We start from the raw sequence: 25,033 nt of genomic DNA, 5'->3' as shown, positions 1-25,033 counted from the left end.
CAGTAACTAAATGACGTCACAACACAGGCTCAAGAACTACTTGTAGCCTTTTTCGGTTGAGCTGAAGCCTATCATTACCAGGCTACCTAAGTCCTTGCCTGGACTGCTGAAGTGGTGTGAAGGGTCTGGCGCATGCAGCATTTTGACCAGGCTCCGACTCGCGATCATAAAGAGGGCCCAGTCACTTGTCTATCGTAAACTGGACAAGTGCTTACTGTATAAAGTAATTATGTGTCTTACCGGGTCTCACGAGAGCTTCAACTGCTCGATACATCATCGCACTGATTTGTAGGTGAAGTGTTTGAACAGTATCCATGGTGTTATTCGGTTATAGCCTACACTATTGATTCCATCCAACCCTTGGTCCTGGTATGATCTCATGGACATGCCCATGATCTGATGGTAGATCTACACAAAGCCAAGTAGATGACTGTGGTTCAGGCTGACACGCTACTGTCTCATCTGAGTGTCTCGACTGTACCATGTCCATGTACCACTACTCTTCAGTGGCATGACCAATGTCAATGAACACTTGTTAGGCTGCCCCTATGCCATGGCAGTGCTAAGGGCCCTGTTTCCAAGGCTGCTCTGTGATGGGTTCGTCGCCAAGGCCAATGCAATGGTGCTCGACACTCGACAGCCGCTAGCCTAGTCGAGTCTAGGATCGAGGACTTAGGGTTCGTTGCATCACCCTCACCGCACCCTTCATGCAATTACTGAATTAAGAGTGCAGAGCGGAGAGAACTGAAGTGAAGACTGAAGAGTGAAGACAGTGAAGTGAAGACGCATAGAATCTACTCCACGTGGCACACAGACTGTCAGTCCATGATTATGATTGCATCGTATGACACTCCGAGTCACAAATACACCAATCTGTTGCAGCGAATGAAATTGTGTGATTGTACATGTACTTGCACTTCCTTGGGCTTTCCCCCCGTGGGCTTATACCCTATTAGGTCCGTAAGGAGCTATCGGTGATGCATAGTCCTACCAATACCATTTACCGCGCATCGATACCATCACAGTCACAATGAGCCATTGTGAAGCCACCGACGGTCAGCTGATGCAAATATGCCACACTACATGTGTCATGTAGACCACGCACGCTGCACAACACTACAGTACAGTCTCCAGCACTCGGTGTCATACTCATGCAAATGCCATGGGAGCTTCTGGTCGCCATTCCGGAGTCCAGCCTGCAGTGAGCACCACTTGAAGCAATCTGAAGGTATTCGATTTCCGCCGTCCTCCCATTATGCACCATGTCACGTGCAGCGCCAATCCGAGGCCCCAGCTTGCATCATAATTCATATAAAAGGCATCGCCACGAACGCTCAAGTGTCAATGCATGCTTTAGATCTCGACCATTTAATCAACGATTTGGAACGGAAGTATTTTGAATCCTGTCACTGAGCCTATTTTCCAACGACAGCGTAGAGGCTATCCTTGACCTTGGTATCTATCTACAATTTAGGTAAGTTCGGGTTTGCTGTAGGTACAATCGATTGGGAGAACAAGTTGCATGGCTTGTGACCGAGTCAGATACTACTAGCACTAGCTTTGCACTATAGCCGTGTTTTCCTGAATACTTCTGCCTGTCTTGCCTGATCTACCCGCGTAGAAACTACTGCACACGACGTCTCTTGCCCATTCTACCCGTGTGCACGTAGAAACTAAACGGTCGTGGAAATACTCAAAGTCCCTGCATGGTTACTTTCATGCACTTTGTGAACCCTTCCTACACCGCCCGCCCGGTCGACCTCTGTCACTGTACTGAGCAGCAGCGAGCCGCACCGAGCCCCTCAATGATTATGTAGCACTAGCAGCAACTACAAAATGTAGCCTGGGACAGTGGGAGATCTACGCTGTCATCAAGATGATAATCCTGAGCACTAGTATTAGCGGTCTACTATTTGCAGTGCAAGTAGATCTACTGATTCTGTGATAGTGATCATTATCGTCGGACCAAGTTAGTTGGTCAGCGTCCGTGACGGACTATCAGTATTATACCTATCTGACTGCGGGTTCATGGGTTGCTTGGGCCAGTTTCAGCACTGGCAGCAGAAAACCAGTCGAGGTCAATCATAAGACCTCACTTGAGGTCCAAGGAGTGCGGGTCACCTGGTCAGGCAACATCGGCCTATCTTGCGGTGCAGAGACGAAAAGACCTGCTTCGGGGCATGGCATGCAGCTTCCGTCAGAATAGTGCGTTTCTACCACAATCATGAAAATGAGCCAGCCGAACCGTGCGATAGACGCCAGCTTTCACAATGCACTCGCCCAGATCATGCCCGCGATCCCTAGTCGGGCCTAGACATGACCCCAATCACCGCGCAGCGCGCCAAAGATGTACATGTAGCACGTGCGCGCATGCAGTTTCGGGATGGAGTCACTGCATTCTCGAAGACTGGAAACGAAGGAGGAGATTTAGGAGTAGTTGAAGAAGTTGGCTAGTTCATTGCTGTAGCATTATTCACCGAGTCGGTACTCTGTTCACAGCGTCCTGCAAAGTGAGCGTTCACGTTTGGCACGCGAGAGCGTAGCACCACAGGCATGTACAACGTGGACGGTTCTGATGTCTGGAATTCGTGTTGTATTGCTCTTCCTCCTTCACAGAGCCTACGGTACCACCCGGTGTTTGAAGCAAAGAAGCAGCAGCAGCAGCAGCACATTCCCAATCCAAGATGCCGGTAAGTGCATGATTCGCTAGTCTCTGCCAACTCTCTGATGACCAGAACTGGACCCAGCTGTGAATGGTGGGTAGGCCACAGTGGTGAGCATGGCTGCATTCCAGTCTTGAGTCTCAGAGTACGTGGGTCTGCATGTATATCGATCCATCCTCATCCTCCGCATAAAGAAATACCGATACCTGTAGGCTGTAGCTAGCTACGAGCGCGGATGACTTCGTGAAAGTAGCACTTCTACTGCTCGATGGGGGCATGCATTGTTTGCAATTCTGGCAATCCAATACTGAATTACTTACTGATGTCGCCGGGTGGGGAACTCAGCATTGGGAGTAGACCCTCTACCATGGCTGAAAATAGCTCTGCGGAGAACAAGGTCAGGTTGAGCATCTATCCGTTTTTGTTTCGCTCTGTAAAGAGCACTTAGGGTTCCCTGTAACAAGACGGCAACGTCTGTAGGGCCTTCCCTATCAAAATAATAAATTCTACTACTACTACTACAAGGAACAGTTAGGATTCAGGAACATGAGGACAGCTGTTACAGTGCGTGTACTGCAGATGTCTGGTCAGCTGTGTTGTACCCGCCACTCCACCTGGCACAGCAGAAGAGTCCTTCCAGTACAGCGACGCCACCCACACACTGGAGCCAGGGCAGTCATAACAATAAGTGCGGTATGGCATATGGCCGGGTGGCGGAACACCTTCAAAGTTCCAGACTGAACTGGTACAGTCCTGTCACACCGTCAGTGATACAGATAGGACACTCAAGTAACAGTTAGTTTGACAAGCTAGCATCGGAATTGTTGAGCCACTGGCCTTCAAATGGAGCGAAAGTCAATTCTGGTGAGAAAGGACACACTGTTCCAATTGTCTTTACATGAAGTTCAGAAGTAGAGGAAGATTTACATGTACTTTCAGACAAAGCCTACTACTTCGTACATGTGTGATAGCGAAACCAGTATAGTACCTCCGGGGGGGGGGGGGGGGGGGGGTAATGCAAACCAATGCCGTGACCAAGGTACTCTACATGTATATCAGAGGTCAAATGACTGGAAAGAACAAGCAGAATGTACGTTGGATTCCAAAGTATGGTTTACATGTACACTCATACCTCGGTTATCCGGACTTCGAAGTTACGGGCACTTCGGTCTACCGGGCACTATTTGGGCGAGTTTCAGGGGAAATATTACTACTCTTTTGTCACTTTTCGTAGAAATATTGACGTCATATGCCATATCGATGGCCTTTTCCCCATCAAGATGTATATGATTCGGAGTTACGGGCACCCTCGAAGTTACGGGCAGTGTCCGGTCCCGAAGCGCCCGGATAAGAGAGGTATGAGTGTACTCGCATCCACGCTGAAGCTTCCGACTCAGTATGTACAAGGATCTCATGGCACTCAACTAAGTGCACCAGTACTCAGTAGACCCATATTGCATTGTTGTTGCCGTATGGTTTATCTATATGCAGTGGGAGCGGGTCAGCACACTGGGTACATCCTCCGGGGTATGCAGTGGGAGTCAAAACGGGCACACACCGGATAACAGTGGACCATGTGTCAAGGAAACATGCGCGCACTACCCTCTACATTTTTAGAATCTCACTCCCCTGCTCTTGGCTATCGCTGGTGCTGCCGCCTGTGTTCTTGCAGACCCCTACAATTGTATCTAACCCAGGGTTCAATGCCGAGGAGGAATCACAAGCCCTTCGCAAAGCCATGAAGGGATTAGGTAAGAGTAATGATCGTGTACCAGTATTCCTCTTCATTATCCCATACTGTGACTTGAGATGGGGGTGCAGCTGCAGTCCCGTTTCCTACTATGTTGTGCGCAAAGTTCACTGAAGACGAACCCCTACACAAAGAACATACAACATACTTACAACTGTCGAGACTGAGGGTCATACATTCTCTGATAAGTTGAGCGCTGAGCTACTGATCACTATAGGACGCTTGTAGGCGTATTCTCCTGCATGCCTTGGATATCTACAGTTATTCTCAATGAAATCCAGTCGCGTGAGTCAAGTTTGTGCCTTGCACCGTTTCGCAGCCCAGTGTTCGCAGGTCAAGGGCTGTGCAGCGCCCGGCGCGTACTTGAGCGACGCAACTGGATTTCATTGAGCAGCACCGCTGTATATTGTAGTGGCCAGCAGCACAGGCAATGTTGCAAACAGCAGTCCCAACACTGAGTCTAAGTCAGACGCCCAGTTTTGTAAGCTGCTGAATCTTGAACATTTTGGTCAGCTGACAATTCTTATTGCTTGAACGGCATATCCGTTGCATGTTGTCTTCCCTGTATAGGTACGGACGAGAAAGCAATCATTGCGTCCGTGTCCCGAATGGCCAATGCCCAGCGCCAGGAGGTGATTGTCGTGTACAAGACGATGTATGGACGGGTGAGTAGTGAGATAATTGGTTACTACAGGATTTGATTGTGCAGGAGTATGACTAGCAGGAGTAGTGTGATGTCGACTGCATGCACTGTGACCTAGCCTATTCCAGTATGCATGGATTTTTTTATTGACACATTGCAGCCAGTCATTGCTGGGGACGATAGTAAGAGAATATTGCACCAAGTCGGCTCACTATACTATTCCTATATCCCAATGGTTAAAGTGTAAAGGAAGCATTAAAAAAAGGTTTTGGAGAGGTGACTTGAATGAGCTGAGAGGGAATGCACAACTTCACCATTGGTGTAGAGGTCATGTCACCACCAGCACCTTTCAGGGCGCTGCAGGTTTGATGTTTTGGTACTACTGCTGCATCCAAGACCAATGGTTGACAGAGGTCATCCCAACTCAGCAACACACAGTTCCCGACATTAACCTGGGTCTTGTTCCATTGCTGCACATTATCGCTGTTGCCGTTACAGGACTTGATCGATGATTTGAAGTCGGAGCTTGGAGGCGATTTCGAAGACACCGTCATAGCCCTGTTTTTGAAACCGGCTGACTTTGATGCTACATGTCTACACAAGGCCATCTCAGTGAGTACTTAGAATCCAGCGGCGGATAAGTCCGCGTGCGTATAAGCCCTTGGACATTGGTTTCAAAAGTGTCACAAGTACGTGCAGTACCAATTTTATCATCCCGGACTGTGATTATTGGTAGTTGGTGCAAGGAAATGAGGTAATAGGGAATGCCCCCCCCCCCCCCCCTTCCACTGGAACATCATCTCAGTCATGCCATTCTACTCCGTCTGGTCGTGGTATGTACTACGGGCTGCTACTCTTCTGGTACCTCATCTCCTATGCTGGCTGTTTATGTGTAGGGACTTGGCACAAAGGACAAGGTTCTGTGTGAGATCATGGCCAGCCGTACCAATGCGGAGATCAACGCCATCAAAGCATCTTACAAAAAGCGTAAGTGTACAGGGTTCTGCATGTGTGCCGATGTACAGTGCTGCTCAATGAAATCCGATCGAGTGGATTGAATACACGCCCGCGGGCGCTCCGTGCAGCCCTAGACCTGTGAACGCTGGGATGTGTACTGGTGCAGGGTGCAAACTTGACTCACTTGATCGGATTTCAATGAGCAGCACTGTGCTATGATGTCAGCGGTATGGGAGTGTCATGGGAACCCCCACCCCCCCCCCCCCCCCAACAGGAACTCCTGTATCTAGAAATGTGTATGCAGGTGGGCTGGCTCAGAGATTGAAACATGTTTGAGGGGGGCGAGTGAATTTCCACATACCTCCGCTTGTACTGATTTGTCAACTGTGTCATGTGGTTGATGCGCTGCCCGCGACAGTGTTCAAGAATGAACTGGAGAAGGACATCATCGGCGACACCAGTGGTGACTACAAGCGAATCCTGGTTTCACTCTGTCAGGTAAGACCAGTGCCCTACCGTACCACTTCATACCCTTTCTGGCACTGCCTTCTTGCTGCATGACTTGCCAATATGTGGAGTGATATGAAACAGCATGGGCATGATGAAACAAGAGCCATCATTTTTTGCTCATAACAGGGAGATGACCGTTTATCTGCATCTGAATGCAGGAGCCCAGTGCCTTCTGTTGGCAGGAACGGAGCAGGAGAGGTGTGCTCATGGAAAACATGTCAGCAACAACTACCCGATATAATGTATTTCAAATATTTTCTGGAGAAGAGGCCGCACTTTAAACGCTCGATATCATCATTCCCTAAAAAGGTCGGTGCGGCTTATACTACGATAGTCGAATGAACCGTGAAATACAGGGTAGATGTCTGCATTTCGTTACAAACAATCTGGGTGCCGCTTATACTCCTGTGCGGCTTTAACACATCCTCCCGCTTTCCTTCATCTTCCTCCTCATGTCATGTCAGGCTGCTCGTGAAGACAAGCCAGCGGATCAAGCATTGGCAGCAGCGGAGGCGCGGAAACTGCTTGAGGTGAGTCAATGAATAGACTTTCCCTGGAATATGAGAAAGTCGAAAATAATATATTCACCAGTCAAGTGTACCGTATTTCCCCGATTGTAAGTCACACTCCCATTTCCAGGTCCATGTCATATCGTTTCGATAAATTCACTTCAGTAGTAATCGTGCTCGATTGTAAGTCGCATCCCCTTTGTTGGCCCTGAAGTTTACGGTGTTAAAAGATGCGACTTACACTCGGGGAAATACCGTACTTGGTTCCTTACAAGCACCCCAGACACACACACCAGTACATGTGTCCGTGTCGGGTTATTTTAAAAGTAGTCCAACTTTATAGCAGCGTAACCCAATCAATGTCTTCTGGGAATGACAATCACTATTCAATTGCCTGATTAATTAGTTTGAGGCAGGAAGGTGGTTGCTTCTAAAGCTGCAGCTCGTGCTTCCTGCCGACCGACCGGCACTTCTCAGTTCGTAGAGCTTGAAGGAGTTCACTCGCATTTCACTTCGGTGCATCCCACAGGGCCTTGGCCTTCTTAAAGGACACTGAAGTGAGGTGCATGGAATAGTTCTTTCTTCTTCATTGCAAACATCAGTCTGGATTCCTCTTCACTCTCAGTATTTGGTGGGTACAACACTGGAATTGATCATGTGTGGGAACGGACCCTTTGTCCGCCTTTCCTATTATGGCAACGGCTAGATACAGGCTGGCCATTTTTCATACTGTCTTTCATGGTACGGAATTTGCACTGATATGCGTAACCTGCTTTGTTCTCCTAGGCTGGTGAGAAGCAGTTTGGCACCGACGAAGCAGTATTCAACACAATCATTGCACTACGCAGCTACCCTCAGCTCCAGGCCACCTTCAGAGAATACAAAAAGGTTTGTGCTGCGGATCAGACAGCCAAGGAGATTGCTAATGGTCTCTCCGATTGTTGATGAGCTTTCATTATTTCTCAGAGGTTGCTGACGTTGCTGATGTCTGAACTTCCCCGATACAGCACCATTTAGTCACATGACCATATACTCTGGTGTACTACTGTTCTGTGAAGACTGTGACATCACTAGCAACCTCATGACCATGCCATGAGATTCAGAAGAGAATTGGACAGCAGGAAAACCGCAATGATTGCACTGCGATCATGAGTGGATATCAAAGGAGAAAGACATTAGTGGTACTCAAAGTGTGTTAACGCAACATGTGTATCGGCATGTTCTCTTCCCACTTGCAACAGATCTCAGGCAAAGAGTTCCTCATTGTCATCCAAAATGAGTTCTCGGGAAATGTCCAGGACGGCTTGTCATCTGTCGGTAAGTGTTATCTTCAATCTTGCAGTGGTTGGAACATGCACTATGATGCCGGTGTTTCATACGAGAAGGACTATTGCTTTTCGTGAACAATACTCTAACCAACTGAGCTACAAGGTCCCTTGTTTTAAGCCCCATTGGTGTGACTGGTGATTTCTTCTTTCTTTCGTATCTGGCATGCAAGTGTTGAGGTTCCAAGAGGATACGAGAAGAAGCCTGATTTCCTAATAATTTTAAATTCTCCGTGAAATCTAAACTTCGAACGGCCCTGCACTGTATTCACCAACACTACTCTGAGACTGCTGCCTGTACCGTTGCTGTTTGTTCCCATGCGATAGTAATGGTGGCTTCAGATCCTGTGATGTACTTCGCTCATCTGCTCCACAAGTCGATGGCAGGCGCCGGAACGGACGAGGACCGGCTCATACGTGTCGTCGTGTCCCGTGCAGAGGTAGGAAACTGTGACGCAGTTGAGCACGTGCATGGCTGTATTTCATCTAAAGACGGATATTCCCTAGCTCAACTCAATCAGGATTACACTCTGGATGTTGTAGGACCTGTACAGAGAGATTGATATACTCCAGGGATAATAATTCATATTTTCGTTTCAAAGTATAGCTTCAAAAAGCCCCCGGGCCCCTTCCATCCGCCCCTCACCTCCCCCTAACAGGCTTCTGTAGTTCTGAAGTAAGCACAACATGATGCTGGTTTAGAGAAGGAATCTTGGTGCAGGCTTTGTGATGATGTTGGCCACTAAACCTCGGCGTCAGGCGAAATTACTGGTCAGTCGGCGTCACGCATTTTTCACAAAAATTTGCGTTTCACCTGCTGGGAGAGTATGCGTGTACTCGAGTCTCATCCTGAGCACGTTTTTTTCTTTCTTTTTTCAGCTCCAGTATAGCTGTATTTTTCATTGCAAAGCCGTCCTAGCTCGATTGTTGTGTTCGTTGTTCAAACGAAGTGGACATTCAATCATGAAGGCAGAGGACATAGGAGCCTGATTGGAGTTTCTCGTGGCATAGGACGGCCACACAGAGACACTTTGGGATGTTCTGAATATAAAATACCGTACGCACGATGCTGAGATCAATGTGTGCGATATCAAATTGTTTGTGATCTACCACATCGAGCAGAACGGGATCCAAACACAAGCTTACCAACGGTTAGGCAAGCTTACCAACGGTTAGGCTGCCGACCTGACTGGACAAATGATCCCTGGCTTCACCAGACGCCAGAAGTCAGACACCATGTCCTTTGCCGCGACGTCCATCTCCAAAAAGAACTCCATCTTCGTCGTGAAAAGGCTTGAAATACTCAATATTCAACCAAGATTCGCGGTCTCACGCTTTCTCAGATCCAATCATTTTTTGTTGTAGCAGTTGCAGGGTAGATCCCCGCCACTACTTCAACAGAAGATGGCTCCAAAGCATGCCTGGAACAAGCCATATCGAGGTTGCAAGCCACCCCTCTCAGCACTTTTTTTGAAGAAATTCGAAATTTCAATGGTGGAAGATATACTATGAAGAGAATTTCAAAAAGTATGTTTCGCGGAGCAATCGCTCAACCTACGTCATTCAAACTTTGCAGGATGGTTCAGACGTACATGCTAGGCATGGAACCACAGAAGATGATATCATAGCTGACACACAGAGTCACACACACAGCAGATTCGTGTGCACAGATACTAAATTAGTGGACGTCGTCATCTTCTTCCCGCTGATCTCAAATGTACTATGACGTGCTATTTCGCCTGACGTGACACGCATGCGCCGGGATCAACCCCTACCACACTGCTCTATGGCCAGTCGATCTGCTGTGCCCCAGTGTGTTGTTCTTCACGAATGAGAAAATAACTATACACTGCCCATGCACACATACTATGCACTGCCCATGCACACATACTATGCACTGCCCATGCACACATACTATGCACTGCCCATGCACACATACTATACACTGGCCATGCACACATACTATGCACTGGCCATGCACACATACTATACACTGGCCATGCACACATACTATGCACTGGCCATGCACACATACTATGCACTGGCCATGCACACATACTATGCACTGGCCATGCACACATACTATACACTGGCCATGCACACATACTACACACTGGCCATGCACACATACTATACACTGGCCATGCACACATACTATACACTGCCCATGCACACATACTATACACTGGCCATGCACACATACTATACACTGGCCATGCACACATACTATACACTGCCCATGCACACATACTATACACTGGCCATGCACACATACTATACACTGGCCATGCACACATACTATACACTGGCCATGCACACATACTATACACTGGCCATGCACACATACTATACACTGGCCATGCACACATACTATACACTGGCCATGCACACATACTATACACTGGCCATGCACACATACTATACACTGCCCATGCACACATACTATACACTGGCCATGCACACATACTATACACTGGCCATGCACACATACTATACACTGGCCATGCACACATACTATACACTGGCCATGCACACATACTATACACTGCCCATGCACACATACTATACACTGGCCATGCACACATACTATACACTGGCCATGCACACATACTATACACTGGCCATGCACACATACTATACACTGGCCATGCACACATACTATACACTGGCCATGCACACATACTATACACTGGCCATGCACACATACTATACACTGGCCATGCACACATACTATACACTGGCCATGCACACATACTTCGAAGTACATGTACCAGTAGTGCGCATATACTTTTGGGGTTTGTTATTGTCTGCCTTTGTCTTTGCTTGATGTGCTCCTGGACACGTCGGGTGATGCGGCCGCGAATCCGGCTAACTCATTTCTTTCTTTTTTTGGCCTGCCTCACTGCACCACTCACAGATCGACTTAGGAGATATCAAGACAGCGTTCCAGCAAACGTACGGCAAGCCGCTATCCCAGTGGATCAGAGATGACTGCGGTGGCGACTTCCGTCGCATGCTCCTCGCAATCACCAAGGAATAGACGAGTGGAAGCCCAGTCCCGGTGACCATGACAACATTCAAATATAGTAGCTATAGTGACCAGCGCAGCAAGTCATTGGCAAACACTCGTATCTACAAATTAATGACGGACAGTGCTTTCATTTCAAACGCTTCACTATACAACAGAATACACGTATAGTGCATGCTTGCCTGTGCTGTTATACAAGATTTTCTCCATATTCAACGCTAGCTCTCAGTGGGAAAATCATGGCAGTGTGCACCCCTAAACATCATGGTAGGTGAAGCGGCACTGTTTCAAAGAGCAGCACACTCATCTCACACTGAGTGCAAAGTTCTTTCTATACACTAGTTGTTTTCTATTTTTTTTATATATATGTACTTCATTTTTGTCTGAACTAAGATGTTGCGACATCGGCGGTAATTGCTGAAGAAAGTGTCCAAGTAACAGAAACAAAAATAAAATTAATGATGGTGATCCCCAATGAGCTTGGCTTACAACATACAGTCAACTTTGCTTATAACGACACTCGGCGGGGCATCAGAAAAGTGTCCTTATTCGCGAAGAGTCGTTATACCCGAAGTCCCATTACCGTATATGTATTACAGTCGGCTGGGACTTTGCTCTGGGCATGGAAATTCTGTCGTTATATTCGCAGTCGTCATTAGCGAAGTTGATTATAGTCCTTTCCAAGATATAAGCAGTTCACGCACACCAGTAAGAATGGGAAACTCCAGTGCATAGGACACTCGTATTCCGATCCCGGCCGTAGGTGTTCTCTAGGAATTATTGTTTCTACTATTTTGCTTCCGTGCTAATCATGCGGCAGTATCCGACTGCACAGACTCCGTGCCCCGCTAGCTGGGGGGATCCTACACATACCCGATCAAGAGTAGATATTAAAGCTCCCCAGGAGCTTACATTGTAGTATGTACTCAAGTAATGTACACAACTAAAGTAGCGAGAATTCCCAGATTGCCCAGAGTGGTCAACACCACAATTTACTTGGCACAAGGATGGAGTTGGCTGAGGATTGCCTTAGCTTTGCTACATGTATGTGCATGACACGCAGCGTTACAGCAATTACTTACAAGCCGGTTGCCTCTGTTCTCTTCTGCCTTTGTGTAGATATGCATAATCATAATTATGGACATAATAATTATTGTAGTCTTGATGCCCTGCACTCTACAGGTGTACGGTTCCTGGTGTACACACGGTTCGATTGGCTCAAATTCAACTCGGATCGGGCTCTAATTCACCCCGAATTCAGCTCTACAAAAGTTCAACCCGGACTAAACTGTAATTCAGCCCGGATTGCGACAAAAAACACAAAAACTCGTAGCATCCATCAGGGAGTCGTCATACTACCGGTATTACTAGAGTGACCAGGGAGTCGTATCGACCCCCTGATACTGACGACTCCCTGTCTACTATTAATTAAGTATTATCATTGCCTTGGTACAAGCACACAGTCAGTGATACTGATAGCTGCATTTACATAACGTGACATAGTCATGTTTTTACTCGTCTTGTAAGTCCACTTTCTTACCTACATGTAGGTCGGATTCGTCACAAAAGCATTACTCGTTGTGCTGATTAGTAGCTAGGTGCTACTCAGCTAGCAGGAGGCCGCACTCAGACACTTACCGCAGCATGATATTGATGGCGAACGATTTTTCTCCTTCAGTGTTCATTATCAAATCAAATTTTGATAGGGCGATCCGCACAGGCCTAAGGCCTTCTTACAGGGTAGACGTCTACCGTAGAAGTGAAAGTACTGACTCGAAATTACGGAATAGATGCATAGCAGCGAAGAGCATAAGCGGACTGCAGCAGGGAGTGCACTCCACTGATGGCTGTCAATGGTATGTCTATGCGTCCCATCGTCGTCCGACACACAACACACGAACACGGTCCTTGCTACACCACAAAAAAAAAACGATTCGGCAGCCGAATTTCCACCCGGGAGGGCATCATCAGAGATAGAGGAGAAGCCATCCAAAGTTATCCGGTCAGTAGAGAGGTGATAGAAACAGCGCAAGAAAGAAGAGCTAAAAATAACAACGAAGAATGCGTGACTCATACTTCAGAGAAACTTTCGAGATGTTGTTGAAGCGCATGAAGTGTGTCACTCCTTCAGTGTTCATGAGCTCAGTACAGTACTGTATTTTAAAAATAAAGCCTTTATAAAATAAGTCCTGGGTCAATATTATTGAATTCTTGGCAACACATACACTGAGTACAGTCATGTACACCTGGTATACAGGGGACCAAGTTCTGGAGACTTTGAAACGGTAAAAATTGAGATGTAAGCTCCCACTGAGGAATTATGGAACCGGATGGAGAGCCAAGGATGAATTTATAGCAAAGAAAAAAAGGACCAAGGAACTACAAGTTACGCTATAACGTCCACTAACACCACCAGTACAATACTTAGCCCGAAATACCAATGTGCTATAGAATTACAATGCAAACTTCGTACATGAACAATGTGATCATGTGCACGTATTAGCAGCCTGACATTGTGGGGTGAACTGACGGTTCGATGATTTTGATGTTCGGGTACCCTAATGCCAGCATAGTTTCCCACGGTTCGGGTATTGGTTCCACGCACTGTTTTCTCCAGACCAACAAAAATGCGTTTGTGACAATTATTCTTTAGAAAACATGTTTACAAGCAGGCGCGTGCTCGGCGATGGGCACGGGGGCACGTGCACCCCCCAAAAATTTTCAATCTGGGTAATTGCAATTGTAATGTATGCAAATATGCTCTAAAATTCAAGAAAGGTTGCAAACAAATTGCCGGGGGGGGGGCTCCCCTCGGCTCCCGTGCACCCCCCTAGTTGGGGGGCCGAGCACGCCCCTGACAAGCAAGAGAGTCCATGTGCGAAGTAGATAATGACCAGCCAGGAGAACCCTTTGGAAGGGCGGTGATCGTAATGTAAGACATTTTTAAAATCTTCAATAGACTTGACGTGTACATGTATTTGCACGAGAACGAGATTTTCGAGTTTCGGTTCAAAATTTGACGGAACGGGTACCCGATTCTTTTCAGCTGGCGGTTCCAAAACCGGTTTCTTACCCGAACCGTTTCACCTTTGATTAGGATGTGATGAATAAACTAGACGATTGCCATTGGAGCACACCATATCCTGACGATGCACAGTGCTTCCCTCGAGAAAAACATTATTAATTAAGATCGAGCCCAACCCTGCTGCATGTGAAATGTTTCCGAAGATGTACCGGCACGGTCCGGATCAGCAGCCAATAGTACAGTCATGTAGGCAAGGCAGAGTACATGTATTATGTCATAGTCGCAGAGAATTATGTCGTAGCAGTCGACTAGTAGCCTCAAGTCAAGAGGGAATAGGCTGCCAGGGAGCTTACATCTTGCTAGCTGCATGCACTAACCTACGTGGAGCGTTGCAACTACAAAAATTAGATACAATTCAGATTGCATCAAGTTGAGTCATCAGCTCGTGAACAACGCGATGCATTGGTGGCCGCTCTTCAGGATCGGCCTTGATGCACTGCTCAGCAAGATGACGATAGGCATACGGTATGCTTGGTGGGAAGACGAGCTTGCCACCGCTGGAAATTTCATCCAGAATATCATCAGAGTTGTGCAGGTGTCCATAAGGTATCCTGCGAGTGGACAGCTCCCACATCACCACGCCAAAGCTACATGTACAGAGAGAAAGAAATAGAAACACCAGGTACCAGTGACCACAAAATCTTGCAATTAAAAAGTTTAAAAATGTTGAAAGGATCAATCAGGGAAGTGAACTGCCTGAAAAGAAAAAAAATGCCAACCCCACCTGGCCTGGACTCGAACCCGGGACTTGCTTGTCATGAGGAATGCTCTGACCATCTGAGCTACAATTTATGGGACCAGACTGCACCTGGAAGGCGGCGACAAGTTTTTCACTCCAAAGTCAGCTCACAGCATGTGCCACACATACTAATGACACTTGGGTCGTTTCAAAGTCCCTCACCAGGGGACCAAGCACGGTCAGTTTCTGGAACGTACTACCGGTATATGCATGTATACCAGACCGGTAAAAGGAAGTGATTGGTTGGTCACCGGCCCTGGGCCATGGAGAAGGAAAAGACCCAAGTGCCATCAGTTTGTATTATATTTATATTTATTACATCTCAAGACTCGGTGGAAACACTTTGTGTATCACGTGTTGTGAGCTGCCTTTGGAGTAGGCCCAGACAGATTCTTCTCCGCTCGCCTCGATATTTTGCCGCAAAATGTTGCTGCGAAATCTTCGATATTTTGCCGAGCCTGGCACAAGAAACTCGATATTTTGCTCCAGTTTGCTCCTGGAAAACGTGTATTTTATCCACTTCCCGTACGTTTCATAAAAATTGCAGTGTCAGTTTCTCAGCACGGGTTTCCACACACGTGTCCCTGAGTTCTTCCAAAATCATGTCGATAAACAATGAATCCCAGTGATCATGGTGATGTTTCGGTGAAATGATCTCGTCCTGGGCAGTGTATCCTGCTGAACGGGTAAGAAACAAGGAAATCCAAGTATCAGCAACGATTTTACCCAACATTTCGATATTTTGCTCCTATTTTGCCGGCAATTTCCGCTCTTTCAATTCTTCGATATTTTGCCGAAAGAATTGCCGGCAGGATCTGTCTGGGCCTACTTTGGAGTGAAAAACATGCGCCTTCTGGGTTTGGCCTGGTCCCACAGCTCTGATGGTTAGACTTAGAGCATTGCTCATGGCGATCATGCAAGGTCCCGGGTTCAAGTCATGGTCGGGTTTGGATTTTTTTCTCTTTTTAATTTCAGGCAGCTCACTTCCCCGGCTGACCCTTTGAAATTTGAAGTTCTCCCAATCCTCTGCAAGTAAAAAATGTTTCACTTTGAATAGAGATTTAGTGGCAGAAATACATGTACAACTCCTCGGAGTCCGACGAGTAACCATGGTAACACGGAAGCCATCGGCAATGATTGTGATGTTGTATCGCGCCGGCGGCGGTGATGACTCCTGAAATCCATAGAGCAGTACTATGACAATATGAGCATGTGAGTAGCACATTTCATCTTCTGTCTTCACGGTCTGTGCTAGAGCTGTGCTAGAGCTGTGTGCCGCATTGCTAAACTGAAGCCTGAAAGGTGAACTGTGTATGTGTGTGCGTGCAAAAGAGGAATGTGCGAACATTTTGACAGATTTCTCTTTATACTGTAGATGCCATTGTCCTATCACCTTCCACTGCACATGTATCCGTTCAGTTCCAACCAAGAAGTTCAGGGTAGACCTGACGGATTATGCCGAGTGAAAATTGGCTGAATTTGGTACTTTTGGTTTCATGCCTGCTTGGTATGTGAACAAAGAAATGGAGCGGAATTAAAGGAAGTGCCTGCCATAAGTTCTGTAAGGTTCTGTCAAGAGTTGCTGATTTTCGAGCAGAATCTTCCAATTTTTCGAGCATTATCTGCCATGGGCTAGCTCAGATCCATAAGCCGCATAGTATTGTTGGTGCTCACCTGTATACGTCGTGTTTCTCCGTGTACATATTCTTCTTGATAGACTCAGGTGATCTCCAGCGATCAGTACCTACTCCGCACGTCATTCCAATGCGTGATGTCATAGCCTCTGCGTCTGAGTTTCTGTCCATATCAGGATCACTATGGTTAACATCACTGGATGCACTGGACAGTAGAGGTGCTGTCAGCCCATCAGACTGCTGCTGCTGCTGGCTTGTGAAGGATGTAGTACGAATGGGACCATTCCCATGTCCTGTCTGCTCAGCCCCCGTTGGCGTTGAGGTCTTATTCAACTCGGCGTTTGCATGCAGGATGGCCAGGAATCGTGTAGTTTCCATGTCAGCCACTTTCACCACCCATTTATCACTGACAAGCAGGTTGGCTGACTTGAGATCACGATGAATTCTCGGAGGACTTGTGTTATGGAGATACCTTACACCACGTGCCGCATCCAGAGAAAAGCGAAGTCGATCTGATTGTTCAATGGCATTGGACTGATCATGCAGAACATCATAAAGTGAGCCTCGCCGTAAGTATTCCATCACTAGAAATGGCCGACCCGATCTTTTGTCTCTTCCCGCTCCCAAGAACATGACAATATTGGGGTGGCGTAAGGTGCGAAGAACTTCAGCTTCCTGGATGAATGCATCATATGGTGATTCAGTGGAAACAAATGGAGGAAGTTGTTTGACAGCAACAGGGATGTCTCCTAACTCAGCCAGTAGCACTTTGCAGAACCTTCCAGTGGCCAATTGTTTTCTGATCCTCAGATCAGACCAGGCAATACGTGTTCCATGATCGATTTGGCTGAGTTTCCTTTTGGAGCGGTAAAGGTCACGATTTGTGTTCACAAGTTCAATTTCCTTGGCGTGCAACGCTCTCTTCTTTCTCAAGAACTGAATAAGGGAAATGACCAGTGAAGTCCCCACGATCGTGAACATCAGGGCTGCGACTAATATGAGATACACCATTGGAGTTTTACAATCATCGCTGGGAAGATATCCGAATTGACAAATGCAGGCATGTTTGAAGTTTTCTTCGTCCACGATACAATCTCCATGCTGATTGCAAGTGTGAGGTTTGCATGGGCTCTCCGGAGCACAAGATGTAGCTGCCACGTCGGTGGATGTCAGTGATTGGTTGCATTCGATGCATGGTTCTTGCAGAGTAGATGAGTAATACCCAAGTGAACACGCACGACACGCATTGTTTTCGTCATGCTCATATCCTCTGGGACACAAAGTAGCAGTGTTTAATTGGATGAAACGGCGCACTCCACGTCCATCATTATTGCACAAGCCATCCACCATACCACCAAACACCATGTCGCCGAGAACAATATGGTGTGTTATACGTTCTTTGAAGAATGGAGTCCATGTTGCGACTGTCGCCGTTTGGTTTGTTGTGAACTGAAGCAACATTGCCCATTCTGCGGCACATTCCTCCCCGTCCGCATCCTTGTAGCGCCCTCCAAGGAGAACTAAGTCCTTGTTATTTGCAAAGGCTAGACTATGGGCCCATCGGCTTGGGATGTTTGGACTGGATGGAATATAATGAACGATCACATTGCTAGCAGAGCGTATGTCGAGAAACGTGAGTCGGGAAAGAGAAGGCACAGGTGGAAATCCGCCGAACAGAAGTACTCCATATTCGGTTGCTGTGGCTGTGTGGCCGTACTGGTTGGATAGGGAACCTTTCATCACGTGTGCTGTGAGGTTATGCCATCTCCCTGTGCAGAGATCTTCGTCGTCCATGATGAACATCCACAAATCACCCAGGGCAGCCAGGGCGACATCACTACTCGCTGGGTCAAGACCACCATGTACCACCATGGCTGTGGAGTTGTACCGGAATGATACATGCTCTCCTCGCGGAGGGGGAGTAGTCCTGGTTTGAACAGTTGCTTGCATCCAGAAGTTTATCTGAAGGTTGAAGCACCACGGATATGGGTCAAAGTCTCCAATGACTTTACCGTTGCTTTGTGTTTCGTAACCTCCATACATGACAACTGTCTTGTTTGTAATCAAGTTAACAGTGTGATATTGACGGCGAGGACAGGCTGGTCCAGGGTCCGGGTACAGAAGTGTGTATTCGTATTGACCCTGCGCCACGGTTCCTATTGTATCTTTGTAGTCTCGTAAAATCCACACGGCCATGGGAAATACCTTACCAGGCTGCTTGGAGTAAGGAAAATTGTTTGCATCCCTGATCACGTGACTGTCTCCTCCGAAGAACACAAACTTGTACTCAAGTTCCTTTTCTGCAGCACTTGCCGGAGCTTTGACCACAGATGGCCTCACGGAAGACATAACGTTATTTTCCTCTTTTTCAAGGGAAAATCCAGGAAATTGATCAGAAATTTGTAACAGGTATGGGTAGACTACCGGTACTTGCTGAGTGAGGTAAAGCTGATTGCGGTGAATGGGTTCGCATGCCGCGTTGATTTGTGCTAATATCACTTCCTTTCCTGTCGCCGATGTGAAAATGAAAGAGGGATCCGATGAGGACATGTGATATGAACACATATCAATGAGCGGCGCCAATGTGTATACTGGAGCAGATATTGCTGTACAGCCGGCCGACCACTGCTGAATATCACACACTATGAAGGAACACAGGAGGTTTTTGGGGTTGCACGATTTGTCTCTAATGAGCACCTTTCTCTGAGAAGCAACGTATGACACGTCGGGTGGCGTAGGTAAGCAGTTCTTTTGGGCTGGCCTGTTGAATCCGTTGCCGCGGTTTCCCAGGTCTATCCACGTCCTTGATGATAGGTTGAATCTCCAGATTTCTGGCGAAACTTGTACATTCACCTTAGATTTTGAAGAGTGCACAGGTTTCCATCCACCAATGAATATCAGTGACGTGTCTCCATCAGCAAAGAGTCTGGCGAAATGTCGCGCCTGTGGGACTTGGTGTCCATCCGTTTTCACATTTTCCCATTTGGCGATAGAATCATTGTGCCGTCCGCCTTCGATGAGTACCCGATGTAGCTGGGCATGTGACGAATCAGTCCCAGCATAGCCGCCATATGATATCAGGTAAATGCGTGACGAACTCAGTGGATGGCCTGCTCTGCCAGTTGGCATGCGAGCACTAACGGTAACCAGAGTTGAACCGATCTCTCCAGCAGCAGGACTCCCTGGCAAGTACTGTCCCTGTATACTCATGACTCTTGTTGTCCTATCGCCATACACCAGTAGCCAATTGTTGCATTCACCAGGGCCCGGAAAACCATGTAGAAAGATCTCTTCCTTGGACGGGGACAGAGCTACATTTGGCATTCCTTGGAAGCAGCAGCACTTCGGACCCAGAGCTCTGCGCAAGTTGATTTCACGTTCAAACACTTGCCACGTCTGGCCACCCACATAGCTTGTTTCGTACACTGCCACGCCTAGATATGCTTCTGCACCTTGAAACTGTTTGTACATGTACATAAGATGGGGAGTATACATACTTCTGTTGCTTTCCCGGAACATGATGACGTTATTGATCAACACCATCCATGTTGATTCGTTCTCGTGAGATAGCGGACCAAATAAATCCGCGGGCAAGGGTTGGATGGGATAAGCGGCAGTTCCCTTCAGTGGGCAACCTGTGTCCCCTGCGGACAGTGGCTCAGACATTAGCAGAATGAAAAGCATGATGTACAGGAGCCATCCAGTTCCATGACTGAGCATGACGACCGCCTGATGGGCCGCAGTTGCACGAGTGGCAGTTCTGTTACGCTTCCTGAGCACTGACATCCGCACAGGCATCACTAATCCCAGAAGATAGTCTGCAGTGGTGTGAGAAAGACTGTTGCCTTCCTAGCTACATGCACCACTGGTCACACTTGCACTGCAGTCTGCAGTCTGGCACATGGATTATGCCCACGAGACCGGGGCAGTCTATCACTGGTGTTCTGTTGGTAGGGCAGGGACCGACCTACATCGTACACTGCACTTCCAACAACTACACAAGAACGAACAACGCTGCACAAGGTGCGGACGATTAAGACGGAGTCCACATCGATCGCTCTAGATTGCTGCAAGTAGTGTTTCAAATGAGATTATGATGACCTGAACAGTTGAATGCTTGAAGAAGAAACTGAGGCGACTGGTGCCGTGGTTGTAATGTAGTCAACGACTGGCATGTCTGCTTTGCACACGTCACTGATAAGGACTGGGCGATGGGGCAAGTGGCGGAAGTACTCAATTTCAGCAAGGCTTGAATAGCCCGGCTTGGCGGATACCGGTAATGTTCGAAAACCTGGCAGATTACGCTCGAAAAGCAGCGAACTTGGCAGAACCATACAAACCTTATGGCAAGCACCTCCTTGAATTCTGCTCCATTAATTTATCCACATACCGCGGCAACGTACATGAAACACACCGGAAAAAGTCACAAGCTATCACTTCTAGTAATAAGACATTATGGTGCAAGTGAGAGAATTGTGACTACAGCCACGTTTCTACCATGTTGAGAGTTGATAGCCAGGCAAGTAGTGGCGATGATAACAGTTAAAGGGGAAGTTAAGGCAAAAATTAAAATTTCACCAGTTGTAGTCTTCGGGGTGCTGGGTCGAATGGTCGTGGTCCGAGGAAGCTGCGACGCTCCCTTCCTACTTGAATCCCAATCGAACTCGCGCACTTCCACCGAAACTGGGTGACTGCGCCCTACTAGATGGGGATTTGTATGCAAAATGTCACTAAAAGCGCCATTTCGTTCTTATAAAAGTATGGATGACCGCGATTGGCCCATATGTTGTAGTCTTTTGGACGCTGAGTCGATTGGTTTTGATCCGAAAAGGCTGCGATGCAGCGTTCCTCCTTTATTCCCAATCGAACATGGTTGAAGAAGCGGTCACGTGCTCATGCGTACACCAGTCACCTGGTCACCGTGCCTGCAGGGTACAACTACTAGCCTGTTTGACCTTTTTTGGGTGCAATCCTGTCACTCGAGTTGAACTCGAGTTGAACCTTGGTGTGAAAGTTCTCGCCTGCTGGCGTGGTGATCAGGTGATTTGGGCACCCAGGAGCACGTGACCGCTTGTTCAACCATGTTCGATTGGGAATTAGGGGCGAACGCTGCATCGCAGCCTTTTCGGACCAAAACCAGTCGACTCAGCGTCCAAAAGACTACAACATATGGGCCAATCGCGGTCATCCGTGCTTTTATAAGAACGAAATGGCGCTTTTAGTGACATTTTGCATACAAATCCCCATCTAGTAGGGCGCAGTCACCCAGTTTCGGTGGAAGTGCGCGAGTTCGATTGGGATTCAAGTAGGAAGGGAGCGTCTCAGCTTCCTCGGACCAAGACCATTCGACTCAGCACCCCGAAGACTACAACTGGTGAAATTATAATTTTTGCCTTAACTTCCCCTTTAATAATACTAGTGGTTACTTCATACTCAATCAAACCAGTAACTTCATATAATAGTCGCCTGATGATTGCATTGAGCAAGAAACTCTGAGTTGCGATAAATCTGTGAACCTCCGTTGTGCCTTTTTGTGTATAATATAATGTAAGTTTTTTGAGTGATGTGTGTGTATGTGTTTGTGTGTGTGTGTGTGTGTGTGTGTGTGTGTGTGTGTGTGTGTGTGTGGGTGTGTATGTGTGTGGGTGTGGGTGTGGGTGTGCATGCGTCAAATATGGAGTGGTTGAATGTTCAAGATTCTCAACTTCAAGTCGTGCGTCGCTATCCATTAGAGGTGACAAATCAGAGATCTCGCGCTCGGTGCCATGACACTATAGTAGTAGTAACAGCAAGTGTGGAATGTCAGAATGCCAAAGAGCTTCAGCAGGAAGCCTCCTCTCCCATCACGTCATGTACCACCAGTACAGTCATTGTTGCCGGTAGATTGACAGCATGAAACAAGGTGGAGGACCCACTGTGTTCGGAAACAGTGACCTTACTACAACCATCCACGCCGGTTGGCAGAGCCCCGGTCCGTTGGGACCATCTGAACCATATGGGTGTTGAACCCAGTTCTGACCCTCATTATGCTAGGGGAGTTTTAGGCTTCTCCTAACGTCAGTCGTGTATTCTTTGATCGCTCCTGGATGTCGTCTTGATAGTCATGTAGCTACTTTAACCTGAATTGTTTTTATTAAATCATTTTTCTTCCAACTTCTGCCATGGCTTTCAGAAAAACAATTCAGGTTAATGTATCTACATGACTATCAGGACGACATCCAGGCCAGGAGCGATCAAAGAATACACGACTGATGTTAAGAGAAGTCTAAAACTCCCCTAGCATAATGAGGGTCACGGGTTCAACATTCATATTGTTCGGATGGTCCCAACGGACCGGGGCTCTTCCAACCGTGGATGGTTCTACTAGTAAGGTCACTGTTTCCGAACACAGGGTCCTCCACCAGTCCACCTTGTTTCATGCTGTCATTTGTCAAACTACCAACATGTGTGAACTACATTGTATAACAAGGTTTGTCTAATACATGTATTAGTATTGTGCTAGTATTTGGTTATAATATAGTGTTGAAACGAATAATCGAATAATCGAATAATTTAGAATATTCGTGGGGTGAACGAATAATCGAATAGTCGTAGGAATTATCAGAAATCGAAAAAAAAAAAAAAAAAAAAAAAAAAAAGATCTACAGTGTACCGTATTTTCCGGAGTATAGTGCGCACTTTAGATGACTGTGCTATTTTAGGCCCTAAATCGCAGGTGCGCACTATGCTCCGAATATGAAATGCATGTACATGTACTTCAATGAAGATTGAAGTGCGCACCCCCAATGAAGATTGGGGGTGCGCGTTGTTGTTGTTGTTGTTTATTTTACTTCACCAAATGAACAGGCAGAGATGCCTTCTCACCTGCGCGTGATACAAAGGTGCGCAATATACTCCGAAAAATACGGTATGCTCAGTGCTGACCCTACTGATATTTGCACTGCGTAGATATGCTCGCAGAATTTCTTCTCAATCTCTTCTCCTCCAAGTTTTAATCTCCTATCGGTATCTTGTGTTACTTCTGTTCTTTCCATACGAGGGAAACATGGATGCAGTGAATGTGATTTTCGGTCTTTGACCACTTTCGACCAAGAGTCAAGACCCTATGCAGAGCTAGATCAGGCATTGCACACTCTGGGGGGTTATGTACTCTTGGCGGTACAGGTTAACCGGTTTTGCACCTCCACATAACAAAATCCGATAATCAGCAAAAAAATTAAAAAAAAACTACTTAAAAAGTGCTGAAAAAGTGTTGAAAAATGCCATCATGCGTATTTATTTATTTATTTATTTATTTATTTATTTATTTATTCAACATCTCCTGGCCCGTCCGAAGACTGCCAATAAACATGAGAGGTCAGGTGATAGCCAACCACGGCAAGCTAAAAGGGAAAAAAAAGAAAGATGCTGTCAGAGAGGGAAAGGAGATAGGGAGAGAAAAAGAAAGGGAGGCACATTAATAATACATGGGATCACTTCGGATGAGACAGTGTGGAAAGCTGGACTGTGAATTTCCTGCTATCCTGGCATGTCTTAATGCTAGTAGGCAGGTTAGACCAAAGGGAGTATGCTGAGAAGAAAGGGGATTTCAAAAACAGAGAGGAACTAGCTCGGGGCAGTGATAAGGCATTGCGTGTTGGTCTAGTGGTAACAAACCAGTTGTACTTGGCAATATGTTTCGGGACTTGGGCTAGGAAGATTTTTTGCACAAGGATACAAAGATGCTGCTGATGTCGGGCAAGAAGAGGGTGCGTGGAAGCAAGTTTATAAAGACAAAGGGAGGCAAATGTTTGGTCTTTTCGAAACAGAATTTTCAGAAGCAAGCGTTGATGTACCTCCAGTCTGTGGAGTAAAGTCTGAGACAACCCGCACCAAGCTATATCGCAATAGTCAAATATAGGCAAAATGTACGACTTAAAGAACAATTCTCTGCAGTTATCATTCAAGTGTTGGCAGTGGGGTTGTAGCATACCTAAGGACGCACTCGCACGCTTGCACACAGACTGGACTTGTGGAGACCAGGAGAGTTGGCGGTCGAGAATAACGCCCAGGTGCTTGTGCTCGTTAACAACTTTAATAGGTGTACGATTTAGACCAGGAAAATACAGAAGTTGAGTGGGGGGCGAGGGAGAGAAGAACATGGCCTCGGTTTTGGCGAGGTTAGGCTTCAGTTTCCAGGTTTCCATCCAT

General features: G+C 47.0%; 2 protein-coding genes across 3 annotated transcripts; one reads left to right on the top strand and one right to left on the bottom strand.

The window, feature by feature from the left end:
- Window positions 1-1,349: 1,349 nt before the first annotated feature.
- Window positions 1,350-11,860, top strand: LOC135818528 (annexin-B12-like). 2 transcript variants are annotated; one of them, XM_065331925.1, is made up of 12 exons: window positions 1,350-1,474; window positions 2,617-2,690; window positions 4,336-4,414; window positions 4,984-5,078; window positions 5,555-5,668; window positions 5,953-6,043; window positions 6,432-6,511; window positions 6,988-7,053; window positions 7,819-7,920; window positions 8,274-8,349; window positions 8,685-8,797; window positions 11,275-11,860. In XM_065331925.1, exons 2-12 carry the CDS (start codon window positions 2,685-2,687, stop codon window positions 11,395-11,397), a joined length of 945 nt encoding a protein of 314 aa, XP_065187997.1. In that variant the 5' UTR covers window positions 1,350-1,474; window positions 2,617-2,684; the 3' UTR covers window positions 11,398-11,860. The 2 variants fall into 2 exon arrangements, with proteins under 2 accessions (XP_065187997.1, XP_065188005.1); XM_065331933.1 differs by lacking the exon at window positions 1,350-1,474 and adding an exon at window positions 2,343-2,510.
- A 1,539-nt stretch (window positions 11,861-13,399) lies between these two features.
- LOC135818500 (uncharacterized) lies at window positions 13,400-21,019 on the bottom strand. Its single transcript, XM_065331890.1, has 2 exons — window positions 16,884-21,019; window positions 13,400-15,057 (listed from the first exon to the last, which is right to left on the bottom strand). Exons 1-2 carry the CDS (start codon window positions 20,639-20,641, stop codon window positions 14,826-14,828), a joined length of 3,990 nt encoding a protein of 1,329 aa, XP_065187962.1. The 5' UTR covers window positions 20,642-21,019; the 3' UTR covers window positions 13,400-14,825.
- Between the last annotated feature and the right edge of the window lie 4,014 nt (window positions 21,020-25,033).

Source organism: Sycon ciliatum, chromosome 1 (genome assembly GCF_964019385.1).
Source record: "Sycon ciliatum chromosome 1, ocSycCili1.1, whole genome shotgun sequence".
NCBI lineage: Eukaryota > Metazoa > Porifera > Calcarea > Leucosolenida > Sycettidae > Sycon > Sycon ciliatum.
This window is presented reverse-complemented; position numbering and strand designations above follow the sequence as displayed.